The sequence below is a fragment of the Pygocentrus nattereri genome, chromosome 16 (genome assembly GCF_015220715.1).
Source record: "Pygocentrus nattereri isolate fPygNat1 chromosome 16, fPygNat1.pri, whole genome shotgun sequence".
NCBI classification, from domain to species: domain Eukaryota; kingdom Metazoa; phylum Chordata; class Actinopteri; order Characiformes; family Serrasalmidae; genus Pygocentrus; species Pygocentrus nattereri.
In genome coordinates this window covers 22,655,309-22,683,308 of record NC_051226.1, presented here as the reverse complement: position 1 = coordinate 22,683,308, position 28,000 = coordinate 22,655,309, and the positions used below count along the sequence as shown (strand labels likewise).

Here is a 28,000-nt window from a genome sequence, read left to right as displayed (position 1 = left end):
AGAGCAGTCGTACAAAGGAAGCGATAGAGCAGCAGCAGCAGCAACGGACGAGCTGGATCCGCTCGCGGCTCATTCTCTCCACACAATTATGTCTGTCTCGCCGCCACTAGTTTCGCTCAGGTATCCGTTTCCCGGAGCCTGAATGGCGTTGGTTACTGTGCAGAGGTCGCCGACTCCAAGCGCGACGTCCAGCCCGTGCGTTTCGGTGAGTATTTCTCGTTTTTCGGTGCTCTTTCAGCCGACACCTCTCGGTAGTTTTGGGCTCATTTCCGCTGTTTTTTTCCGATGGTCCATTAGCCCTCAGCAACACGCATGCGCGGAAATATTGGTTTGATATTACATTGTTGGCACCGAGTGAAGGTGGTCAAATGAAAAAGGGCGAAAGTGACAGAATGTGTCGAGTTTATGGGGCGATTCGGCTGATCTGTCCGTTTTCAGGAGCAGGTTGAGTGGTACAGCGGCACACTTGCAGGACTGGAGCAGCGATGTGGGCTGCATTGGTGGTGGCAGCTTATCGGGCATCTGAAAGCGACAGCCTTCCTTCTCCACCTTAAACCAGCAGTTATTGAGCGAATGAGGCTTTAATCTGCTCTGCTTAGAAAACGGCCAGTCTTGTGATCGTCATGAAGCAGAATAAGCGCGTTTCACATAACCACTGGTGTTTGGTTTGAAAGGCCAGGCCTACAGGCCGAGCCTTCGTGCATTTGCTGTAAAACTAGTAGCCCTAAAACATCACTGAGACAGTTTGCTTCGTTTATCAGTTGTAGTCAATGAACTGTGAAAGTGGAGGAGATGATGTTTTCGCATAGACGCTGCAGAGCACGAAGGAAAATACTGGTATATTCTCAAAACGTAAGGAAGTCAAAAGTAGACTAATATAGTGCTTTGACTTTGACTGTGGAAAGAAATATCATATATATATACATACACACATACACACACACACACACACACACACACGGTGTATAGTCAAAGCAATGTAACCAGCAGTAGCTCGAGAAGTGCTTTGCGACTTACTTGCCAATGTGTTGAGTTCATCCTGTTGGGAAAATGTCAAGCTAGTGGCGTTTATTTTACGCAGACTGTTTCTTGACCATAATTTTCCTGGCTGTTTCCATACCAAGGGTCCACCATTCAAAAGGTTTACCAATGGTTAAGGTGGTTAAAATGTCCAAACACTTAGGGGCCTCTTTATGTTGGTGATTTTTGGCCTTGCTGTAGTTAAACTTATTTAAATGCATTCAGCTTCCTAGCCAGCATGAGTCACGAGTATCATTTCTTTGAGAGATCAGTGTTGTCCACAGTCAGCAATTAAACCTGAATGAGCTCTCAGGTGAAGTACGTGAACTAAATGGGAAACAGAAGGCTATACAAAATATGTGAATCCATAGCTACTGCCACCATACTTTAGCAGTCAGCGACAACCGGCCCTCTCAGAGATAAACAGCAAAATCACGTTAAGTTGGTCCGCTGTATTTCCCTCTAGTTTCACCTATCATGTGACTTTTCAGCAAGACATCTCGTGTGAAAGCCTGTTGTGAGACGCTTGCAGATTTGCCTTGAAACTCTGCACCGTCCAACTTCTCTGGATTTGCCTGCATCGAAAGAGTTTTGAAACAGTCTAGCAAATGGAAATGTGAGCTGATCTGTAGGTCATGTTCCAAACATGAATTGTGAAGTCCTGTGCAGTACTGAACCAGTAAAATGTCTTATTGCATGCAGTAATGTTAAGTTACTTTGAGAAGTTTTTATTTTCTTATACTGCACAGATTGGAACAAATCTGTGCTGCTATAGGTTTAAATTTCAGCAGGTTGACAGAATTCCATTATGCAAAACGTGGTAATGTATTGTGCTGTACGATGATGATCTGAATGATCTGTTCTTTCCGCAGGTAGTTACATACAGTCTGTTGTGTTAAAAAGAAAGGGCTTAATCATATCATATAAGCTTGTCAGTTCAAGTAAACAGTTATTTTTTCCCCCAGATTGTTGGGTGTTGGCTAAGGGGTGAAATGGCTTATGACAGTTCGTGTTTCCTATCATGTTTCAAATCATACCCTGTAACCCTTTGTATTGTGTGGTGTTTTTGCCCAGCCAAAGGTTTAAAGCCATAAGAAACAATAGCTTTGAGTTCTTGTTCAACTATAATAAGGAATCACATTAGAAAGTATTAAGTGTATTAAAACAGTAGAAAAACCTGTCCGTTGATGCTATCATTTAAAGCTGTGTAGTGCACAGAGCAGGCTCTGGTGAGCATATGATCTTTTCCCCAGGGCTGGGCAGTAAAACACGAGTACATGTTTTTTACGATGTGGAATTCATACTGTGAAGGACTTTGTATAGCGTTATGTAAGCTCTGCCCCAGTATTATATGAAATCTTATGTTTAAATTTAATGATTTGCAATGAATGAATTCAATAGTTTTAAATGTCAGCTAAATTTGTTTTAAATTTGCTGGCATAACAAATGGTCCTAGGTGAACACTTATTATCTGTTCAGTGAAGTGAAAGCTATGACATTTCATATTTTTTAGTCCTACACCATGGTAATAAGGTTTTCCTGTCCAGGTTGCCCACCCTGTTATCCTCAGGCAAATTTGCATGCATTAGAGTTTGTTTGTCTTTAGTTATAATACTCTGCCTCACAAGAACAAGAGTGTGGCTATGAAAGCCTTGAGTCTTGAGGTATGGTAGATTGTTTAGGGAGAGTTGGTCTGTTAACTTCAGGGAGAGTTGCAGACTGTTACAGACTGAAGAGTGTAAATTCATGTAGTTTGTGTGTGTATCTGTACCTAAAACTGAGGTTCCCCACTCAGTTTACCATATTAAAGACTGTGTGAGAGCTTGTGTGAGGTTAACTACATGCATGAATGCTGTGTCACCTTTTCAAGTGTAGATGCACCCATCCCACTGTGCTTTTTATACAAATGGTTTGTATGCAAAGCAGTGTCATACAGAGCTCTGAAAGGTATGGAAGTCAGCAGGGGAGAGTGAATTTCTCATTTATTATTGCTATCGTAGTATCAACTTGATGTTTCCATTAAATCTTTAATGAACTGTTGAAGAAAAATAAAAAGCACATAGTCACAAGTAGGGCTGTAACAATCGTTCACTAGTCAATCAAGTAATTGAGTAATCAGAGGTTATGCAAAAAAAAAGGCAAATACTTTTTGAATGACTCTTATGGCGTGATCTGTTATTGTTTAGGTTATGTTTAGATATATTTTTTTAAATCTTTCCTTTAAGAATCCAAACATGATTTTATTTACAATACAGTGCAAATGTTTGTTTGTGAACACATGAAACATGCTACCACATTTCTAGTAGTTGCCTTTTTATCTATTGCCTTTTCAGTCCGTTTCTTTTTAAATAATATGAATCAGATAAAGTGCTACATTGAAAGCAAAAGGCAACTGGCTGTCTAGCACACTAAATAGTGTTCCAAGTGTAGCAGCATTCAAATACAGCGTGAGTGTGCAACAGAGTCAGCTTTAAGGTAGTAAATCATTTGAAGCCGATTCCCATGTGGATCCTTAATACAACCTTAATATCAAGCGTATATGTAGACGTGTTCAGTTGAGATTACAGAATAGAATTGCTCTGCAGTTAACAATGAGGGTGTCACAAGGTTGGTTTCTGGTCAGATGTTGCAGCTTTATGACTAGCAGAAACCTGGAAACATACAGATTATAACTGAAATAAAATTGTATTCAGTGCGCCTTTGATTTCAACCGGCTACTTTGTCACTAGTTATGATTGTTAGTTTTTTATTGATAAGTAAATGTCTGGTTCTGATTGCTTTCCCCCATCAGGAGTCTGGCAGTGGAGAGGATGACCGCCGATCTCAGCCCAGAAGGTAAGAAAAAGGTCTCCTGTAGGCTTAATTTCGTGCAGTCATTATGAATGCTTCCTTTCTGTCTGCAGGTGGTATCGGCTAGTTTTCTCTGTTCTCTGTTCGCAATAGCCGCATTTCTATTGTTCAAACCTGGAACCATTTTGCTCAGACCCAGAAGTTCTTCTTCCACAAGCTCCGATTGCATTGTATTGTGTTGCATTTCCATTTACTGGGCTGTAGGTGTGTGACTTGTTTCAGATAAATGACAGTTGAAATTGAAATATGACTGTTCTCTTATGGATGGGAGCTGTGATGCCACGGGTTTTGTATAAGCTCTCCCAACATCACTTCTGTTTTGTTAGTAGATATAGTCATTTATTACAGTTTTAACATCAAATTGTGTCACAGCAGGTCACATTTTATTGTGACTGGTATATTAGCTCCACTGTATATTAGATCACTATAAAGCACAATTTTAGTTTTTAAATGTTTTAACTCATTAATGTGAGGCATGTTTGTGCCCCGTTTTTGCCGGTTTTGAAAAATCGAATAACGCCACTGTGTCTTACTGAATCAAGCAATGAACTTTGTGAATCATTTGTACAATAGCATGGTTGATTGGACAAATATGTTAACTAAGTCTCTGCAACTCAGTGCTTTGAAAAGTACTGCGAGTTTCAGGGTAAATCACAATTATAAATTGTGAAAAAAAGATCTACCTAACCATCAGTGGAATCCTGCGGTTAAATATGACCACTTGGTTTAAAGTGTGACTCTTTAGTAACTTGTGTTAGTTGTTGCAAATAATTTAGTTAGGTTACGCATAAAGGTTACGTTTGTTCAATTGAAGCTCGTAATTCAGTTTCACACCTCAGACTGGAATGGCTGGCAAGGTTGGGATGGTGTTGTCAACTCTAAGCTCAATGTATGACATCAGTCAACATGTCCGCTCACACCATCAATAGTAGTAAAGAAAGATTTGCTTTAAATCGGTCAACGTTCAGATGCAGTGATTGGTTAAGTCTACAACACTGACCATAAAGTTCATTGTTTTGAGAAGAAATACATTTGAACATTCAACTGATTGACTCGCATCACTGTGTTAGCTTGTTGTTCCTAACAATACTCTTTCATGAAGGTGTCCGTGTTCTCCCCAGAGCGTGAGATCACTATTGCAGCTCAAACACAAAGAGGTCAAAAATGTAATTCCGAGCTCCTTATTCCTACTTCCGAGCCCAGTTGAATGCACTTTTATTCTTGTGAAGTCTGGACCTTTAGACTTTTCAGTTTGGTTCAAACCAAGATAAAAGGTGCTATGTCATTTTTTTCCCATCCTTTTTTCCTCCCATGTATAAATTTTGGTCTGCCTGAAAGAGATGTTCTTGGTCGCAATCAAACTGAAGCATGGTTGGTTCGTTTACCAGGTGAAACTTTCTGACAAATTACAGGAATTTGAGGCAGGCTATCATCACCCATTAACCGATAGAAGAAGGAAAAATAACTGGAGTAAAATAAGCCACAGAAACAGATGGAGGGAGGAGTAGGTGAAATACTTAAATGTAATTTTGTCTGAGGAAAAAGTCAAAAGTCAACATTTTTCTCCTTTCAAACGGAAAGGGCTGCCCACGCTCCTCTACACAATCAATGTGAAGTACAGGGAGACAGAACCCATGTGGGTGGTGATGACAGGACATAGGTATGTCATGCAGAGTTCTTCAGTGCACTTACTAAATTGCAATGCAAAGGCAAAACCAGATCAAATGTGTACAAGGAAAATTGGTATAATATGGCAGCCAGTCAGCCTCTTGTTGCTTGTTGTTCTTGTTGTTGTCTTATTTACAGGCTCGTTCAGAACTTGTCTTTTTTTGTGATGCATGTAGTTGTATCAGAAGTGCTGACAATGCCCCTGATATACTTGGGAAAACTATATTGTGCTATAATTTATCACAATAATTATAGTCAAAATGATGGGCAACGTTTGTCCACCCCTAGTGTAATCATTGGTCAGTTTGCATGAGTTTTGCGTCATGGCCACATCACACCACCCCGTCATGGATTATTTTTATATAACTGCACATCCCATCCTGGTTTATCCCTCACATAATATGTACATCTCAAGGATTCCTCCTTTCAAACCTTGACAGAGAACTGGGGTATTACAAAGGCTCACAAGCTCAATTCTACAGCCCCTAATCTCTTACTCTTATTTCACACAGCTATTGCTTTGAATGAATGACGGTAGTCAGTTTATACAGTTTTTTCCGCTCAGTTGGAAGGGCCCTGAGCTCTTGTCTATTTATAATGGCATGCTAATATGTTAACAGTACAGGCTATGTGAGTGAACTGTAGTATCACAAGTATTTCCCTCAAAACAAAAACCGTGACATTCTCCCCTACATGAATGTGAGTTTTGTTTTTGTTGTTTTTTTTTTTTTCTTTTCATTTGTGTGTTTAATAATGCCAGCCTGATGCATAATATTCAGTATACTGTGTTAAAGGATTTGACATCACAGTGCAGCTTCAGCCTGAGTCTATGGTCACACTGAGCAGGCAAGTCAAACCGGTCTCATCCTTACTCAAGTTTCAGCAAACTGCTGTTAACTGAGAATTTCCTGTGCTCTGCGATTGGCCTACTTCCCAAACTCTTTCAGAACCTATAAAAAGGTTCCCCCATCAATAGTCTAATCAATGGAAGGGATTATTGCTAACTCTCCTTAAAGGAATAATTTAGTGAAAAATCAAATTGACCTGTGTGTACCTGAACGAGAGTTGGCTTGAAAGGTGCTGGTATTGTTCAGAACAGCACGTGTTTTCTAAACTAATACATCACAGCGTTTGGCTGCACACTGAAGTTTCCTAATTTTTATAATTTACAGGAAGTCATACTGTGTCTCAAACCACATCAAGTTTACACAATCTTAATGAAGACCAGGATGCAGTTTAAGCGAGTTGAGAGAAGTTTTAAGGATGCATTTATGGGAAAGATTTGGGTGACTATTGATGTCCAGTGCTTGTTAGCAATGTTAGCGTTGTAGGATCAGTTTTAAACTAAAGGAGCAAAATTTGGAGGTCAACATGTCTTCACTGATTAACTAAAGCTGTAAGTGAATTCTTTTCTTATTTCTGTTATGAACAATTCCTTTAATAAAACCAAAGGCTCAGGGCTTTTAATGGCTGTTCATCCATTTAATAAAACTTTTTTTTTTTCAATTCTTTCAGTTTAATTGTTGCTGGCACTACATGTACATGTTAATTATGCCATAACTGCAAAGCTTTTTTCTTGGTAGCTACAACAGTTCAGGTTTAGTTCTATTGTTAGACGAGAAACCCAGGCAGATTTTAGGACTTATGAGAATATCATTTAATATAAGCATGAATGTGGTTGTAATAATCTAAGCTTTGCTTAGATTGGTGATAATAGAAAGGTTTCTGCTCAAATTAGTGTTGAGCTAAAGATATGTGAATATTATAAATGAAGATTAATATGCATTTGTGCTCAGTTTAATCACAGAATCTTATACTTGGGTTGAAGGGATTGTCGTTCTTGAATTTCAGTTCATTTGAAAGTAGCCAGAGTGAGTGAATGAATGAATAGGGAAACGTTGATGTTACTTGTTTCAGAGTGAATAAAAGCAGTTATTACTTGGTAATCCCTTAGCTTGAAATAAGACCGATACAGTTTTGAACTAGAGCTGAAGGAGTTTGTATGGAGCAGCAGATTCAGATTGATCCCTGCAGCAGGACCCGTCTGTCCACTAGAGGGGTCAGTGGAGTTTATTTTAGACATGCCTGTGTTTTATGTGAGTGTTTAGGCAGTCAACAAGAACATGCTGCAAAGCAATGCCATGCTGTAGAGAGCCAGAGAATAGTTCTGTGAGACTGAAGGTTACATAACAAGGATGTTGTTGATGGATCTTATTTATGACGTTTTTTTCCATAGGCATTAGATTACATTCACATGTAATGTAATGCCTGTAAGTAAATAAGCCATGTTGATTTGCATTTGGCATGGTCTGTAGGACAGGCGTAGAGAATGAATTACTAAATTTTTATTGATAGAATCTGAGAGCATGTTTGGTCCAGTGACAGCGCTGCATATTGTTTCTTTGAGCACTACCCTAAGATATCAAGTCATTCAGATCTTGCTGGTGTTTTTGTTCAATTGTATTTGACCTTTTTACATATTTCAGGGCATTAATAAATGGCATCTTAGAAAGAAGCCCATGAATTTTTTTGTTTGTTTATTTGTTTAGCCTTTTATTCCCCAGGGTATATTTTGGTCTTTCCATCTAAATTTGCAGGACCCAATCGTAAGGCAGATTATTCAGGAACTACAAGAAATAAATGTAAATTTTTATTTTTTTTTATCTTTTTTTTGTGTGTGTAGAAGTTCCCCTCAAAACGGAACATGAGTTTTATGATGACGCATACTGCTATACGCTTACAATTTACTGCAGAAAGCCAAAAATTTTAGATGCATTTTGTATTATTTTATAAAAGTCATTTTTACAGAGCTGATCACACCTGTTTACAGTTTATAGCCCAGATTATAGTCTTGTATTATAAAGGTTTAAAATTACATTACCCATCTATTTTACTGGAAAGAAGACAGCCTCATATGACTCCCACCTTTTGAATGTAGCTTATTTAATATGAAAGTTATGAAGAATATGATGAAGTGCGTTTTGGAGCCACAGGTGGTCTCAAGGTGTTGAAGAGGTTAGATCACAAAATGTGTATTAAATGTATTTCATAGGTCTTTACGGTGTCTAGTAGGGCTGGCCCTAACAGCATTTTACAAGTTTTGAGGTATTAAGTGGTATTTCCAAACATGTATTTCCAAACATTATCAAAATCATCCTTCAGAACAATAATATTTGAGTATTTAATCATGTATTTGGCGGAACAGATATGCTTCCATTGTCACTTTCTGTAGCTTTCTGAACTATATTTAACATAATCTGCTTAATTCTGATGATTTGATTGGTGCTAGCAGAGCAAATCTTGGTTTGTGGAGCCTCTGATTCAGCAGTACATACTCCTGTTAAGTCATTGCGGTACTCAGATAAGTATCACTGTAGCTTACAAATTTAAGCTGATTCATCTTTTTATGCATCAGTGCTGTACCAGCCTCTTATCACAGATTTTGCACTGAGCATTTTTCTCGTTGTCTGATAATTTCAACCACGCATGATTTCTTTCAGAGGCATCTCTGCTCTTTTAGTTTCAATGGCTATGTGGAAAGCAGTTGTTGTGCATAGGCATAGATGAGGCATAGGTGAGGCTCAAAACTTTCCCCAAATTAACAATCGCTGTTCTGTCTAGAGGCCTTTGCTGAGGAGATCATTTTGGGGTATAATTTTTATGGCTTAAAAAAATTAACAAAGCTTCTGAATACTACATAGAAAATGAAGGTCAATATAACAAAGAAATACTCATGTTCAAATGATTTAAGCTGGCCCTTGCACCTAGACATACATATGCGGTATTGATTATAGTCTATGCTGACATCCCCTTTTTTCCTTCTCTGCTTGACACTTTCTTCTCTCTCTGTGGACTTTTAAGTTGGTAACAACACACAAACCAGAATCTTTGCTGCATGTTTTCTTATTCTGTGTCACATATTTGTAGGCTAGAGTTTATGCAGTCAAGGCCACATTTCAAGGGAACAGTGTAGTGAACATTTGCTTCTCCTCCGCCATAGAGGACACAGAAAAGGAACATTAAATACATTCCAATGCAACTTTACATAGAAAATGGTCACGCTTGGGGATGCTGAATCTGTTTGCAAACAGTTCCAGATACTGTTTTTGTCCTTGACATGTTTTTCTGCTCAGAATACAAATACCAGTCCATCTTGCCCGTATTATCATTTTTAGTTATGTATAAACATCTTTGTCATCAGCTGTTCAGGGTGAGCAGTAAAATTATTTTACTTTTTACTTCACAGTTTTAAGATTTGAGGCTCGAGATTTTAGGAATGGTAGAAGTATGAAACATTAAATCTGTTTATGAATATATATGCAGTATTGACAGGTTTCGTCACATTTACTCACAGGCTGGGATAAAAACAGGTTGAGGCTTTTTAACTCTGCACACTTCCTGGTTAGCAGGTGTTCCAGGGCACACGGTTTATTTGCTGCCTGCACCTGAATGTGGTTCTAAGCACCTGAATACGTGCAAATGACCTCATCTCACCAACTTTGTCCACAGCCAATGCACACCGTGCTGGAGTGCATGCTGGGGACTGTAGTGCATCTCAGGGTGAAACAGGCTAATAAGAATAGTAAATTAAAATAATTTCACTGGCTTTGTGTTTGACACATGGGCGCTCCCCTTTACCAATCACATGCTGTCTTTCATTTCTCTCACTATGCGGTGATTAACAGCTTTGAGTAATTGAGTCACTGAGTCATAATGACGCTGATGAGAGATGACCAGTGCCAACAGCACAAACCATGGGCAACAGTCAGGGCAATAAAAGCATTGTGAGGTCTGTATAAATATAAAAATAAATATATCTTATTGATGTACATAACATTTAACTATGTGAACCCTAGGTTTATTATTTAATTATTATTAATTAAATTATAATTATTATAATATAGCCTTTTTCCTCACCTTTTCCACTTTTAGCTTTTACTGAGCATAGCCATTCTGTTAAACTCGTCAATATGAACTATTATGTAATAAGAGCAGTCTGTTAAGGCTGCAGTAAATAATCTTCAAAAGGACCTTATCCTATATAGCTTTATTGATTATGCTCTACATATGATGAGAGATTGATCCTGCTAGTCAATATTATGCATGTGGTAATCAGAGTTGAGGGTTGAACCGTACACGAAAAGACCCAGAGAAAGGCTTGTTTATGGTTTCCTCCTTTTTATGCAGGGCAGTGGCCTAATTGACCAGTGCTTCCTGCCCTCTACCTTGTGCACTCTAAACAATGTCAGGTCTCTAACTGGAGACAGTGGCCATCTCTAAGACCCTGTTTGTGTTTTTCATGGTACGTTACCTTCACTACAGCTCAAACTCACTGACATTGCCATGGCACTGTCATGCGAGAGGCAGCCTAAATGTTTACAAGGGCCTTGGGTTTCACCCTGAGTTTTGAATTTCATCAGTCTGGTCAAGAAGGGAGTGTGTGCAAGGGCAGGCGGGAGATCTGGCCCATCCTCTTGTGATGCCTCTCTGGACTAAGGCTAATACATCTGTAGGCTAAGTGAAATTCCAGAACCTAGGGTGTCCCCACTCTGACCTGTCAAGGACAATGGAGGAAAGAAAGGTTGTGATTGAGTCTGAGCTGTGTAGCTACATTGTCAAGCTCATAGATTACACCTTTCATGATGAGGATAAGCATTAGCATTGTTACTGTGAGGAGCATAAGGGTTGTATGTGGGCATAAATTGCAGGCTGTCAATGAATAGGAATTAAGGGGTAGAACTGTAATGCCATCACTGTGTGTTCATTGGTCTCATTAATGTATAATCGTTGGGCAGAGGTTAGTATAAGCTAGTCACATTTAATCAGTTGCTAGTAAAATTGTTATGGATTTGTACTTTTCTGTCTATCGTTCTGTCGTTTTGAAATCATAACGCTTTCACTTGCCCGCAAAAAACGCTTCAGCGTTACTTCATATAAAGCACGGGTGCACACCTAGAGGGCCACTGTCCGGTACAAATAAAATTATGCAGTTTTGCTTTTCAGGCTTGATTCTGGCTTGAACCTATTAGATGCTGAAACTGACCTACAGACTTTACAAGTGTTCAGAGTTTAGGCTACACTCAAATTAAACTAATCTAACATTGCTTTTTAATGACAAATACAGAAAAGAATAGAAAACAGTAGATTTTTTTTTTTTTTTTTAAATCAGCATTTACACACTGGGCTGCACTTAAAATTCCTGATTCTCACACACACACACACACACACACACTTTCTAAGCCGACAGACATACACAATCACTCACACCGAGGGGCAACGTAACATGTATTCCTGATTCAGTTAAGACTAATAATTCTCTCCTTTCAATGGAACAATACAGCCGGTCATTGATCTTTAAGAGCCGACAGTAAACACAGAAAAAATATTGTGAGTTTGTCACATTGAGAAACGCAGAAAAACGTCCTAATGTAGACAATAGAAAATAAAAAAGGAAAGAAAAAGACTTGTTAGTCATTTCTACTAAAGTAGGTAACAGGAATGAAAAACGGAAAGAAATAGACATAAAGAAGGAAGAAGAGTGGTTTGTAGTGAGTGGCGTCAGAGGGCGGGACCTGTTTGAGCACGTGTGCAGGACTTCTCCTCCCCTTCAGTTTGAGCTCTGAGGAACAGCGTGCGAGTGTGAAACGGAGGGGAAGGCGAGCCAGTTACCGTCTCGGATGTGTTTATAGTTAGAAGAAGACTATAAACTGTTTTTTTTAATCCTCCACGTTTCCGAAAGAGCTCCGTCTCGCCCGACGGATGGATGGATGCGGTGGTCTCTGGCTTGCTTGTGTGGAGCGGGTGGTAAAGCCTGAGCCTGTCGCTCGGCTGAGGAGGGCTGAGGAGGTCTGAAGGAGGAGTGGAGAGGAGCGCAGGAGGACCGGTGTGTAAATGACTCTGGGCGGTGTGAGCGCGGCGCCGCGGCCGGCTTTGGCCTGTCGGTGCGGATCCAGAGCCGCGAGAGCCGGACCGTGTCTGATCTCCCAGAACAGCATCAGCCGCCTGTGAGTAGACGGAGCTGATAATCAGTAACACCGTTTCCGTCTGTTCTTTTGTTCCTGGTTCGTGAAGTTCAGGCTTGTTGCCTTTGCTTTGCTGCCCTCAGGACTGAGTTTTGCTCACTGTTTACTGAAATAGTAGCCCTCAGAATACTGTAAGGAGAGGCTGTCTGATCTTCTGTGTGCGAGGAAACAAGTCCTCGCATTAATCGCTCTTCACTAAAGATATGACGCAATATAACATCACAAGACATTTTCAAGATAATGTCTTGTTTAATGATACGTTAGACCGTGTTTAGTTGTTCTGATGGTTGATTGGAAATCCAGACAGATGCTTCAGGTGTAAAAAAGCCTGTGAGAAACAGAGCAGTGTTTTTTCACATACTGCTCTAAGTTAAAAGCCAAAGGTCTGATCCAGTTAAACAGGACATTTTGCTGTGTGTTTTAGTGGAACAGTGTTCTTTAAGAAATGACGATCTGCTTGAAATGACGATCGTCATGTCACTTATGTATTAAATAAGCTAACATTGCCCACCCCACTGTTTACAGTGTGGGCTTAGCTCTTATATTAGGTTATCACTTTCATGGCTCTTACTTCTTATCACGTTTTGATAGATTTTGAAGTGTTTTGAGGTTTTAGTGGTTGAGGTTTCAGCGTCACTGTCAGCAGAAGTACGTGTGAATGGAGGAAGAGGGCGATACTGGGATTCCCTTCAGTGTAGGTTCAGAATGACTCACTCACCTGTCTTGATGTTCACTTATTAATCATTAAGCAGGAGCATGACGGAGCATGTAAGGGTGTGTGCTGTGATGTTGACGAGTTTGCTTAGAAACTGTCTTCCTTCATTCTCCTGTATCCTTCACCTCCATATCATTGTCTGGTAACAAAGTGGCTTAATTGTCCTGTTGCTGGATTTACTTTCAATTCTCTCTCTCTCTCTCTCTCTCTCTCTCTCTCTCTCTCTCTCTCTCTCTCTCTCTCTCTCTCTCTCTCTCTCTCTCTCTCTCCCCCCCCCCCCCAATCTAAAGTCTGGTTCAATTGCTGTTACTGTGAGCTCTGCCTTTCCTGTGTAATAAACAGGGGTGTGTATAGACAGGTGTGAGATTTCTGCTGCTTGTATTTTGGGTCACATGGCAATATTGTATGCGATCAAAACAGACTTGTGCATGACACCTCTTTATCATCACTTCCAACCCCTTCCTGTGTACAAGCTTGACTTCCTGCGGATCCACACCCTTATTAGCATCGCCACACTTCATACACCGTAGTTTTTCTCTGCCAGGCTTGGTAGCAGTACTTTGACAGGATTGAACAAATTGATGTGCAGCAGTAACATAAGCAGTGTGTCTGTATGTTGACTTACAGATAATTTAAAACAGGTCATTATTTGTTAGAATTCCTTTTTAGGTTAAATAAAAGGCAATATGATTAAGAAAGAATAAGAGAAAGGAAGTGAGTAACTCACAATTAAGAATTTTAGAGGCACCATGGTGATTAGATCTATGATTCGAATGAATTCAGTGTCTGTATTCGGGTAACGTTCAGCTACATGAGGGTATCGTCAAATTATGCCACCGTTTGCTTTTCTGAGGATACCTTGGGTATTAGTACATTCAGACACACTGAACAACCACATGTATCATAGAGAGTTTGTAAACATCTACTGATGTAACCGCATAGTGTGTGTGTGTGTGTGTGTGTTTGTGTGTGTATGAATGAGAGAGAGAGAGTATATGTTTAACAAACGTGACTTAAGCTGTTTTAAATGTTTGTTAAACATATATAAACAAGTAGTTGATTACCTGTCAGCTTATGTTTATAGCCTTTTTTATGTAAAGCTAAATATCACGAAGCATTATTGTACATCCTAAAAATGTGTTCAAGTGCTGTGAATGTGTGTTTTTGCCTTCTCACCCACAAAGAGATTCTGATAATTAAAAAAAAAAAGAGGAAGTTGATACTGTTTTATACTTTTGTTTTCTCTCAGCTTGTCTCATTTGTCACTGTCCTCAGCAATCAGTCTGCCGCTGGGTGAAATCGGAGGCTAAATAAGTGAGTGGTGGCGGAGGCTGCAGAGGGCAGTCATGTGAGGTTATTGAGATCATAAGAATCTGGCATTGAGTTTGATGTGTTGTGGCCAGAGCCGGCTGGAATCCACTGTCTCATGTTGCTGCACAATGAGTTGCTTTCTTTCATGGAAACCATGAGCTGTTTATGTTAGCAGACTCACCAGTGAGAATACAGTGATATATTATTATTACTCTGTGACCGTAGAGGGAGATTTACAGTCTTTAGACAGATGTTAGATGTGAAGCCATTTGGGCACAAGCCAACACTTTTATTTACAGAAGGAATAATGATTTTCTTACAGATGACCTCAAACAACTTTAGGAAAGGAGTCGAAAATGTATTTGACTTCTGCTTTACTGAAACAGTTCAGAACAACACATGTTTATGCATGTGACACCTGAACCACAAACACACACCCATAATGATTCCAACATGAGCCGCCATACACACACAAATGGCGTCATTCCCACCTTTATGGCTGCTATTCAGTTCCTGTTGTTTGTTCTGTCTGCTAATGTGATAACAGTTGATTTCAGGAAGAAAAGTTATGTTGGACACACACAAACACACACACAGCTTGCTTGCTCTCTCTGATCCCCCAGCTGTTGCAGTGATGAGGAAACAAGGCCTCAGTGGAACAGCTTGTTCTTATTTATGTCCTGCACAAAGTGCTCAGTGTCTGAGACAATGTCCCCAAAAAAACTCCCATCCAGAGTGTCATATGCTCTCGCAGGGTCAGAAAACACATCAAAACAAAGTAGTACTGGTGTAGATGTACTGGTATATTGATTTTCAGTTTTAGTGATATTCGTAAGGCATGTGTTTTTTGAATGTTATATTCTTATATTCTGGGCGCTTCACATAGTATTGAAAGAGCAGTTAAAAATGAACATGCACCAATTATGAATTTGTATGATTCCATTTAAAAAAAAATTTCTTAACAGCATTTTTTTTTTTTTTTTTTTTTTTTTTTTTTAATGCCTTCTTTATTATTTTCCCCCCAAAGCTCACACCGGGTGGGCTAAGTGAACGATGCAAATAACATCCAATCACAGCAGCCTATGTCATGTTTGTTAAATGTCCTTTCAGCATAAAGTAGCAGAAAACAGGAAACACTGACTCTCATTAAAATCTCAAATTTATAACATACTAAGGATTTTTATTCAAAAACTGCTGGGACTTCAGTGCGAACTGGTTGAGCTATTTTTAGGTTAAAGAAGTATGTGATAAACCTTTGGGCCTGTCGGCAGACCCTGGCCATGTTAAGGGTTAATGCCAACTGCTAATTAAAATAAATCTAGTACTGCAACATCTAATGAAAAATATTGGCATGTTCAATTTTTATGAAGTTTTTACAGTCCCACACTGTAAGGACAATGGGAGGATGCCAAACCACAGTTCTCATTTAGCAATAAAGTGCTCTTTATGTTGTCGTATCAGCTGTCACGTTTTTCTTCTTTAATGATTAGTAGTGTTCCTGATGTTTTGTAATCTCAGCGGTTTCTCAGGAAGGGTTACTTTCAGTAGTGTTTATAAAGCTTCTGGCTGGATGATTATGCCAAATGACAAGTTCCTGGTTTTAATGCCCATCAGATTAGACATTAGATTAAAGCCTGCAAACACTGTAAACATTATGCTTTGTTTTGCCTTCACAGCATCAGTGAGAGCTTTCTAACGGTGAAAGGTGCCGCACTCTTCCTCCCAAGAGGAAATGGCTCCCCTTCTTCCTCCTGCTCCTCACGAGCCACAGGACAGCGCAGCAAACATGCAGGTATCAAAAAGCAGCCGCGCACCCCTCACTAAAACTGCTTCTATTTAAATCAGTGATTAGTTGGCAGTTGGCAATAAAGATGATGCCTATTTGGATTTCAACTACTACTGGCCTATTAAAAAATCAGATTAGTTCATTAATTGTAAAAAATAATGTGCAGATGATTTAAAAAAAAATTTTTTTATTAAAAGTATGATTGATATAATATAGTCAGGCCTATTCTCTATTCTAATCTCATTAGACTGCCAAAACTGTCAAAAAGTGTTATTTTATTTAATGTTGTGGCATCTTAAAAGAGACTATTTCTTTTATTTTATTGAAAAAGAATAGCACACTTTTTATGTTACCGTTTACATTGACAGCTTGTCCTATGAAATCACCATTTTTAGGATACTGCTCTCTAACTGTCTATCTAGTAAGCATTAGCAGCAAGATGTAGGTGTACACCGTTTGCTGTGAGAGTATTTGGGTATTTGGTACACCCATGAATGAATTATGAGTTTATGTTCACTTCTGTAGGGGATCTTCAGCAGCACCTACAGACCATGTTCACACTGCTACGGCCAGAGGACAATATCCGTCTGGTAAATGGCATACACACACACATATATATACACACACACACACACACACACACACACACACACACACACACAGACGTGAATTATAGAGATCGATACTGTCCCATGAAAGATCTGTGTGAATTATCTCTCCAGTGCGGCTGATTCTGTGTATTAATTATTATACTGTGTTGCCTGGTAGGCTGTGCGATTGGAGAGTTTGCACCCTCAGTGCACACGTTACATGGTCGTAGTGTCCACGAATGGGCGACAGGACACCGAGGAGAGTGTGGTGCTGGGCATGGACTTCAGCCCCTCAGACAGGTATGTGGTTTCACTACTGTTTCACTCCTTAAACTATAAGCTTATTATTAAGTTATTAATCTTAAGTTATTACTTTAATTTGCTCTGTAACTGCTATGAAACTAATATATGTTACTTGGTTAACTAATATGCAATTTATGAGTGCGAGGATGAGAGTGGACCCACATGCAGGTCCTTGCAGTTTAAGGGTTTAAATTCTTTTGATGAATTGATGATTGTCATTCTGTTGTATATTGTCGTACAAAATTCTTAATATTTTGTATGGTGTAGCTCCTGCTCTATAGGCCTGGTGCTTCCCCTGTGGAGTGACACACTGATCCATTTGGATGGAGATGGGTATGTGAGCCATGTCATACCGCCGTTTTATACATTAAACACATTCTGAATGTGTCAGTGTTGAACCCTTGTAATTTCTCTTCATTCCTCACAGGGGTTTCAGTGTGTCCACAGACAACAGGATCCATGTTTTCAAACCCGTGTCTGTCCAGGCCATGTGGTAGGTGGCTGTTCTCCTGTTTTAATACTAATAATTTAATAATAATAATAATAATAATAATAATTAAAAAAAAACACCTGCTATTCTGTTGCCATTTATCTTTTTTTCCATCTTTCCTTCTCCTCACTCGAATCAATGACAACTCTAATCCCTCTCCCTGCTCCTCTCCTCAGGTCCGCCCTGCAGTCTCTCCACAAGGCATGTGAGGTGGCACGCTGCCATAATTACTTCCCAGGCAGCCTGTTTCTGACCTGGGTCAGCTACTATCAGAGCAGTGTGTCCTCTGACCAGGCACACATCAATGAGTGGAATGCCATGCAGGATGTGCAGTCGCACCGGGCTGACTCACCCGTGCTCTTCTCCAACGTGTAGGCGCACTTTTTTCGTTTTAACAAACAGCTCTTGTTTAAAGTGCTTGCTGTCATAATTGAGTGGTTTCAGTCTTTTTTGTAGTGTTATATTTTGAATCTTGTATACAAATCTGTTCCTTTCCTTGAATCATCCGTACACTGTTCTTACACTATTTTGAGACTTTTACCTTGAGTAATTTATAGACTTTGCACTCTATAGGCTCTAGATGAAAAGTGATAAAGGTTAGGGAGTGAGTGAAGGGATGAGGCAGGAATGTGTGTGAGCATTTACTCGTAAGGTCAAATAATTGCAGTATTTGGCTGTGTGTGTGTGTGGGTTTATATATAATACATACATATATACACACGTACACACGCGCGCACACACACACACATATATATATATATATATATATATATATATATATATATATATATATATATATATATATATATATATATATATATATATATATATATGTGTGTGTGTGTGTGTGTGTGTGTGTGTGTGTGTGTGTGTGTGTATATATATATATATATATATATATATATATATATATATATATATATATATATATATATATATATGTGTGTGTGTGTGTGTGTGTGTGTGTGTGTGTGTGTGTATATATGTATGTATATTTATGTCATTCGTGTTATCAGTAGCAGATAGGATAGCAAGGCCCTGAGATGCTAGGCTAAAGGTTAATCCCAAGAAACTGGCCATTCCTTTCATATTTCTGTGTAATTTTTGCTTCCTTGGTAACAAACTGGAATAACATTAATTCAAACAGACTGAGACTACACAGTGGAAGATGAGAGATTGCTGAAACATCCCTAACTCAGCCATTACATTTGCATATTTTTGTGGGGCATACCAGTATAAAGGTTATGACGAAACTAATACCTTAAGAAGAATTTAACCAGTATACTGGATGAACCAGTATATTACCTACTACTATGTTCTATGAAGTTTGTCATATAGTATAGGTATTAATACAGCACAAGAACAGCTCTCCATGCACATCTAATTTAACAGATTTTGGGTAATTGGTACAGACGACCAGGTTACATAGTATGTGTGTCGCCATTGTGTGCTAGACTGCGGTTAGTGAGCTTGCACATACGGAAGGCGAGTCTGAACTTGTGGCAGCTCCTTGGCATGAGTATCACATCAACACTTCTGCAAAAGTGAGGGCAAAGAGGGCAACAGTCAGACAGTCACTTCTCTCAACACAGCACGGCACAGACAAGCTCACTTACACTTCCTGTTTGTGGTCACATTATCTGAGCCTGCTATAATGAGCCCCAATGAGTAGTTCCTTTAACAGGCTGATGTGTTGCAAGCTTTGTCTGTGTGTGTGATGTCTGGAATTGTTAATGAAATATAGCTCTGAAAGTTGCTCATTACTGCAGTTTTTACCTTTTTACTGGCCCCTTTGAAAGTGCTTTACAGATCCCACTTGGAGCTTGTGGTAAAGCAACTGCTAAACGGAAATGCCATAAAGACTGTTTGTCATGCACCGGCAGGCCAACAGAGCGAGAGAGAACAGAGCGGCTAATCAAGACTCGTCTGAGGGAGATCATGATGCAGAAAGACCTGGAAAATGTCACCTCTAAAGAGGTTTGTTTAAACATGCATTCACTCATGCATACCTTGTGTATACATACAGCAGACCCCCGATAACTTCGTTGGACTTTGCACCCATGACTCATAGTTAGTTACAACTTCAGAGAATGTTTTGGTGAAAAATCAAATTTACAGTTTTACACTTGTCCCAGATGGAGGCGATCAGCCAAGACACATCTGGTGACCAAATTTTGCTTCTTTAGTTTGCAGTGGAGCTATGAGGCTAATGTTGCTCAAAGAACTCTTCTGTCAGTGAATTCAAACCACATCCAGGTTGTCATTGCAGGCAAACAGATATGTGAATACCTTCATGGCACAGCAGTAAATGTGGAAAACCGTGGATTTCCCTCTCCCTGGCTCCTGCATGTCACACGGTCAAGGAAGCTTGATTATGTTTCTGCTTTTTTGGGTTTCAAACTGAACACTTGTTTATAAGAGACATAACAGAAATTGCAAACATAATCTGTAGCATCCATATAGCTACACTGGCAAGTTTTGTTCACGGTTATAGTTCACAGGAAGTCATGCTGTGTCCTAAACAACACTGGTAAGTCTGTGTAACATTAATGAAGCCCTGGATGCAGTTTGAGTAGGTTGAGAAAGGATTTGGTTTTTCTGGAAATGATTTAGGTGACTGTTGACTTCTGGTGTTTTTTAGCACTGTTAGCCTTGTAGGTCCAGCACTAAACTAAAGAATCAAAATTTTGACGCCACACATTTTTTGGCTGATTAACTACATCTGGGGTAAGTGGAAAATGGTGTAATTTGATTGTTTTCCCAAATCTTTAATAATATACATCAACTGTTAGCAACAACATAAGTCAAGAATATTACATAGTCATTTTTCTTATTCATTAAAGGAAATGTTTTTGAATGAGGTGCCATATTTTTTGTGCACTGGAGCCCAAAAGATCTTGGTTTAGATGATGTCCTGTTTGCCATTTTTATTGTCAGTAAACTCTAAAATGGGTTGCTGTACATGCTTGTTTAAATATTTCCTGGACTCACTGAACACTAACCGCATCTGAATTCTAACAGATCCGCACAGAGCTGGAGATGCATATGGTGTGTAACCTGCGGGAGTTTAAAGAGTACATTGATAATGAGATGATCGTCATCCTCGGTCAGATGGACAGCCCCACTGAGATCTTTGAGCATGTATATCTGGTGAGTCGTTCCTTCTGTGTCAGTTTTTCAGTTAAAATTCTGCATGCTTTTTAGATTCTTGTTTAATGTTTTACCAGTTTAAAGTATCAGTATGATTTGTCATATGTCAACACTAACAGACTATTTGTATTCATTTAAAGGGTTCGGAGTGGAATGCGTCTAATCTAGAAGAGCTACAAAACAGCGGGTAAGACTGCTAGAGTCCTTTATTGATCCAAACACATGCTAGTGCTGGGCAGTATTGATAAAATTGAGTATATTTGATGATATGTTTGTTTTCATTAATAAAGTTAATGAAGTGCTGCAAATTTGGGCTAAAAGAATGTCTTAAAAACATGACAACTTGTTTTTGATTGAGTTGTTTTGTTCTGTTTTCTTCTCTTGTAATTACATACAAGAAAAACAGAAAGAAATCAGAAAGTTGTTCTTTCAAAACAGTTGCCGAGTGAATTGAATATATTCAAGACCTGGATACCGTGAATAAAATGGAATAAAAACTAAATTAAACCTGCTCATAATAGGAACATTTGCTTTTCTTGGTATTATATTGTAGATGTAGTGCTCATTTTTGGTTAAATATATTGCTGTGAATATTGCTATAAATGAAAAGTAATATGACAGCATGTCAGTGTCATCACCCAACCATATTGACTGCTTACATGTCAGCAAACACTGTCCCCCTTTTTTCTTTGCTTAGGATACAATACATCCTCAATGTGACACGAGAGATTGATAACTTCTTCCCAGGCCTGTTTGAGTACCACAACATCCGCGTATATGATGAGGAGGCCACGGACCTGCTGGCCTACTGGAATGACACCTATAAATTCATCTCCAGAGCCAAGTAAGTGTGACTGCTGCCAAATACTGGGTTCTGGCACAGGACATGATATTGCTGAAAAGCAGTGTGTAGTGATGAGTGATTTTATTTAATATAGTAATATAGAGTACCACTACAGCCTTCCTCAAGCATGTTGGTCTCTTTCTTGCAGTTTGTTTGGCAACTCACCTGGCACCCCTTCTCTTGTTTCTGGCTCTCTTACTATTCTTAATATTCTTCACAGTTGTAACATTCCTAGTAGAATTATTGATAAAGTAATTAATTAAATGAATTAGATAATTTTTCCATCAAGTTTGAGCCAAAACCACATCATGGCCATTGCTAAATTCACCTGAGTGAACAATCATGTCCTTCTTCTATAACAAATGACTAAATTGTCTGCAGGAAAACAGGGGCCAAGTGTCTGGTACACTGTAAGATGGGCGTGAGCCGTTCGGCCTCCACTGTGATCGCCTACGCGATGAAGGAGTACGGCTGGGACCTGGAGCAGGCCTTCGAATACGTAAAGGAGCGCCGGGCCGTTACCAAGCCTAACCCTTCTTTCATGAGGCAGCTGGAGGAGTACCAGGGCATTCTCTTAGCTAGGTATGCACCTTATTTGCATTTAAACAACGCAGGAAGGCAGCTTTGAAGATATCTGAATAGCTTACTTAACAGAATCATTTAGAAGTTACATTTGAACAGAATACAAAATATGTTTCCATGTTCCCACCTGAGCACAAACTATTTTGCAAGCGTCTAATCAGGAAAGTAATTATGCATGCATGTTACAAATGGTTGCAGAATTTTCAGTCCTGTGATCAACATATTGTGCCACTTCTAATAAGAGAATGCAGTTAATAATATATCTGTCTTTATTGTGTCTGTTTGCTTCAGAGTTACATTAGTCATTAGTTGTTTGGCTGCATTCCACTGTCTCACTTTTACGTCTAAAGGGAGAGTGCTTGCGTGTGTGGAGCATAGTTTTGGGCACGTGTGTTTGTTTGCATAGGCTTCCATGCATGATAAACCTCTTAACATTTCTTCAAGTATCACCTTGAATTTTAATTAATGTGTTGGTGCTTTCGGGCTCATGCAGAGCTCTACAAAAGGGTACACAATAATATTGACACTGTAAAGTGTGTGTGTGTGTGTGTGTGTGTGTGTGTGTGTGTGTGTGTGTGTGTGTGTGTGTGTTTTCCAGTGAGCCTTTTACTTCACTGATAAGAGCCAGAGTGTGAAATAACCCAACCTGCTGGGACTCATAAGTGACTCATAAGTTTGTGTGTGAAGTGCTCAAGCTTTAGTGCTGTAGCTCAAGCAAGTTTGCAGAAATAGCCTGTACAGAGTGTATAGGTTTCAGGATAGAAAATGGATGTCGTTCAAGGCCCTAATTGATCTCACCGTGGCTGAGAGCTGGGTGGAAGTGCAGTGGTATCAGAGGTACAGATGCACCAGATGCCTCGGATATAAATCAGTACAAGAGAGAAATAAATGTGGCCTAGTATGTTTTCCACCCCTTTCAATCGTGTTCTCACTAGGGCTGTGAACTTGTATTGATGATCATGATGCAGTAATGTGAAGATTATTTTGACAAAGCGTTTATATACTTTTATTTATTTATTTATTTATTTATATTTTTTTTGCCTTTAATTTTGCGATGGTCCCAAACACTGAAGCTCAAACAAAGTGATGCTGATGCTGTTTTAACTCAATCTTTGTGAAGTAGAAGAGCATAATAATGGCACTGTTCAGGAAAAACTGTGGTTGTAGTATATGACGTCTTTTAATTTGGCCATCAACCCTTTTAATCTAGTTAAAAAAAAATAGTTGTGAACGTCACACAGGATTTCACTGTACAGGCCTATTTTGTCTGTGGTTGCTTAGCCTGATGCCAAATTGTATGAGAGCTGAGAAAAGGAAGTGTTTTTCCCAAGACCTGAGGCTGTTAATGTCTGGAACCTGATTCTGTGGTCTGAGAATGTCCTAAAATGTACACTGTACCAAAGATGGTGATTTGTACACGCATGATCTTGGCCTTAGGCAGCACCATACAGTGCCTGCCTTTTCTCAAGCCCATTTAACCATCACAGCACATCTGTAGTACAATAAATGTTTAAAAGTTTAGCTATGCTCATGCGTGGAAATGCTAGTCTGTTGCTGCGGTTTGTGAAAAATAAATCGGTAAATGTTTTTTTTTTTTTTTTTTTTTTTTTTTAATATAACAATCCAAAGTTTTGTTTGTCTATGTCAGTGGCTTTAGTGGAAGTCCTGTGCAGTTTTCTGGTTTACCTACTCAAATGCACCCATTTCATCTCAGCAGCTAAATGCCAGGTTTATTAGGTGTGTTAACAGAAAGACAATCACCAGACTGCTAGACACTGACCCTCCAGGACCACATTCCTTTGTCATATTCTGTGTGTCTTTAAAAATAACAATCATAATTGAATTGTACCAAACTCTGTCTTTCACTTCCCTCTTCAGCAAGCAGAGGCACAACAAGTTGTGGCGTTCGCATTCAGACAGTGACCTGTCTGAGCACCACGAGCCTCTGATGAAGACCCCTGTGGCACAAACATTGGGCCGTTCCAATCCCCGCAACCAAGGCAGCACCCAGGCCTCTCCCTCACTCCATGAGCTGCTCCAGACGCTCACACCAGCCTCCACAACTGCTGCAGGGGCAAAGGACCCGGACGAGTCAGGAGAGCAGGAGGTCCCCTTCTCCAACGGTCTGGGAGACTCTGAGGAAAGTCTTGCTGCTGAGGACCCTCCAACACTCCCCAGACCCTGGGCAGCTACAGTGGTACCAGAGGTCCAGCCAGATGTGGCAAAAACTGTCTCGGTGAGCCGACCTCATCCACCAGCTTCCCTTCATCACCTGGCCTCATCCCCCAGGATTCTCTCAGACATAGAGACCAATCCACTCACCTGTGAACAACCTGAGGCTTCCTCTCTCAAGGCTGAGGTCAAATGTGGTCCTCCGGTGCCCAGAACAGAGTCTATTAGGAGCAAAACCCCAGAGCCAAGCAGACAACAAGACCCAGACTCTGCCTCAGCAGCAGGGCTGCTCACACAGGTGCCTGAGCATCATGGGCAAGAATTCAGCCAGCAAGTGCCTGACACAGACGTAGACTGTGCAGGGCTCGGTCACACCAGCGATGATGACCAATATCACCCTAGTGCCACATTAGAGGAAGCGGGGCTTTCTACTTCGCTTCCATCAGATCTAAGCACAGACCGCATCGACTTCTTCAGTGCCAGAGAGAAATTCCTTGGCCTCTCTCAGGAGGGGCAAACACGTGGGAGTTCTGAGCAAACAGTGCAGCAGACACCCCAAGACAAAAGTCCCAGCCAGGAGTCAAAGCTGCTGCTTTCTGAGGACCCTGTTGAAAGGGAGGAGGACCAAACACAGGTAAAATATGTATGTAAAGAACATTTCACATTTGCTTTGTCAATGTGCAGTCTTATCACTATCAGAACAGCATATTCTAAATGGATTTAACTTTATCTAATAATGCTCAGGCTATTAAGCAAACATTATGGCTTAATCTTTATTTCAGTCTTTATCTTCAAAGAACTGATGGAGATCCTTCTCAGAATTTCCTTAGACAAAATGACAAAATGTGCCAAAAATTGCATACACTGAATGCACAATATGTACTTGAGTATATATCTCTAAATGCTCTATCATTATTCTGCAGCAACGGAGTAGTGTTGCTGAGAGTAAGTGCCAACCTTCTATTAAAATCAAATGTCTCAACATTCCATGCATCACTGTTAACATGCTTTGAGTTTGAACTCATGTCATTCACTGCCACCTTCTGGTGAAAAAGAATGTCGCATGGAACACTTCATCTCCATTATGATGTTGGTGGTCAAAATAAAGTCTGTGAGTTTTGGTTTCCTTTAGGACATTTTCAGTCCCTCACCTTCTCTTTCTCTGTTTCTATTTTATCTTCTCAGGAGAGCTTCAGTGTCTCAGTTTATGATGATGTCTCAGAGCTGGAGCCCATAAGGCACAGTGTGATTCTTCCTCCTCCTTCCACCAGCCAGCATGTTTCCAGCAGCTCCGAGGAGGAGGAGGAATTGGTCAAAAGCACACCACAAGGAGCTGAAATGGAGAAGGTGGTGCACGGAGAGGCCCTGCAAACAGATTGGCCAAAGGGTACAGTGCGGCGAGCCACCAGGCAGCTAGAACAGAAGATGAAGCAAGACGTTTCCTCGTCCATGCTGCTATCATGTGCTCTCGGGTGTCCTTCGCTCCGCTCCACTGTCAGCACCAGCAGCAGAGACAGAACTGAGGACACCTCATCTCATACAGACCTCACTCCTGATCCAAGCACTGTGTCAGCCCACCACCATCAGCCTGAGAGCACTGTGGAGGAGAAGATGGAGAAGGAAGAAGCTTCTCCTATAGAGGAGGGCATGGGAAAAGGGGGCGAAATAAGACTCAGGGAAGAAGAGTGTGGACACACTGGAATTTCTGAGGAGGATGCTAGCCTTTTGCACTTGAGGCACAGCCATTCCTCTCAATCCAGCTCTTCTCCAGCAATGGTTCTTCAACTAGAGGGCGTCACAGAGAAGGAGACTAGCACCGACTGCCCTTCAGAACCCCGTCTGGTAGTGGACATGAGGGAGACGTGGGAGACGCTGAAAGAGCTGGGTGCATTCCTCTGCCAAGTACGTGGGAGATCAGACAAGAGGCTCAGCCAGCCATGGGCTGGAAAAGAACAGAGAAAGGGGCGGAGCGTCCAAGAGCGAGCCAAAGAAGTAGAGGCCAGGATCCGCCAAGCCGGCCTGACGCCACCCTCGCTGATAAAGCGCTCGGCTTCATTAGCAAAGCTAGGTTCCCTGGAACTGTCTGCTAGTGATCTGAGTGAGCTGGAGCGGAGTCCTGCTTCTGTGTCCCCGCCCACTGTTAAGCCACGCCCTCATTCTTTTACCGATGATACCTCAAAAAAGAAGCGGGTTCTGCCCAGGCGCACGCCCTCTCTCCCTTCCTCCTGCACGTCTTATCTCTCTTCTGCTGGATCGCGCACAGATAAAACATTGGAGGACCACCGAACTGAAGAAGGAGAACACAGTGACCGTGACGAGGCCCCCACGCCACTGCCCTCGTCCAGTCAGTGCTGGAGGCGGGAGATGGTTCAAGACCCATCATATGGTCCTGCACCAGCCCCTGCCATAATACCTGTGGCAATACGGCAACAGTATGGGAGAACCCACCCCTTGAGAAGGCTGAAAAAACGGACCTTGAACTTTCCCTATCACACCATGTGACCCAGGCTCTGTCTGTGTGCTTATTTGTTGCGTGTGCGTCTTACAATGTAATTTTATCCACACATACCTCAGTGGGCCTTACAAAACCGGAAATCAAAAACATCTGCAGGGTAGGTTTGTAGCCTATCGTCAGACACACAGAGATCAGTGTTGGAAGGCAGAGATCAGACAGGGTGTCGGTATCGAGCTCATGTCTCTGACGGGGTTGATGGGCAGGATTAACCCGGACCTGTCAGTAGGAAATAGCTGCTCTGTAAAAACAATGAAGTGCTATGACTGATCCATACTTTTGCACAGCGCCTGTCAGCTAGTTTATTACAAAGTCATAAACTTGCAAATACCTGTCAGTCTATGATCTCGTACAGCAGAATGCTCTTCGCTGAGCTGAAATTCCTCACTCTCTGGGGATTTTTTGTGTGTATGTATGTATGTATGTATGGGTGTGAGACAAAGTGAGATGGGTGCATAAATGTTAAATACATTCTGTGGTGAATGTAATGTAATTGAGTGTAAAGTTATTTTGGATGTCTGATTAGTATGCATGTTGGTCATTTGAGAATGGGGGAAAATGTGTTATTAGAATGTAGATCTATGGGGCTCAGTGGGTGTGTATGTATGTATAGCCTACTTTTTATGGATGTGTATGACTATACTTCAATGTGAGTGTGTGCACCTTTTCTGTCTGTTCAATTCTTAAGTGCAGTTTCTCCCTTCTGGGTTTTTGTTTAGTAAAATAAACAAAGATGGGGGAGTTTTTAATATGCACTTTACCTTTTTTATTATGTTGTGTGTTTTTTTTTTTTTTTTTTTTTTTTTAAATCTGTGGTTTGTACTCTGGAAGCATGCTTGCTGAGTGTGTACTTAGCCTGTATGGTTGATGTACAGTGCAATTTTTCTTTTATTTCTGTTCATTGTAAGACTGGAAATGTAAATGTTTTCTTTTTATTCTGTGCTTAAACTGTGACTATTAAAAGAAAATTTAAGAATAACAAAGA

At 40.4% G+C, this 28,000-nt stretch overlaps 1 protein-coding gene across 4 annotated transcripts; it reads left to right on the top strand.

The window, feature by feature from the left end:
• Window positions 1-8: 8 nt before the first annotated feature.
• ssh2b (slingshot protein phosphatase 2b) lies at window positions 9-27,987 on the top strand. Of its 4 annotated transcripts, none has more exons than XM_017704419.2 (15): window positions 9-205; window positions 3,812-3,855; window positions 16,263-16,378; window positions 16,898-16,962; window positions 17,141-17,262; window positions 17,533-17,598; window positions 17,693-17,758; window positions 17,932-18,126; window positions 19,639-19,732; window positions 20,777-20,905; window positions 21,046-21,092; window positions 21,603-21,749; window positions 22,131-22,331; window positions 24,210-25,146; window positions 25,689-27,987. In XM_017704419.2, exons 1-15 carry the CDS (start codon window positions 143-145, stop codon window positions 27,003-27,005), a joined length of 3,609 nt encoding a protein of 1,202 aa, XP_017559908.1. In that variant the 5' UTR covers window positions 9-142; the 3' UTR covers window positions 27,006-27,987. The 4 variants fall into 4 exon arrangements, with proteins under 4 accessions (XP_017559908.1, XP_017559910.1, XP_017559909.1 ...); XM_017704421.2 differs by having other exon boundaries at window positions 10-205; window positions 24,210-25,137; XM_017704420.2 differs by lacking the exons at window positions 9-205; window positions 3,812-3,855 and adding an exon at window positions 12,172-12,542 and having other exon boundaries at window positions 24,210-25,137.
• The last annotated feature ends 13 nt before the right edge of the window (window positions 27,988-28,000 follow it).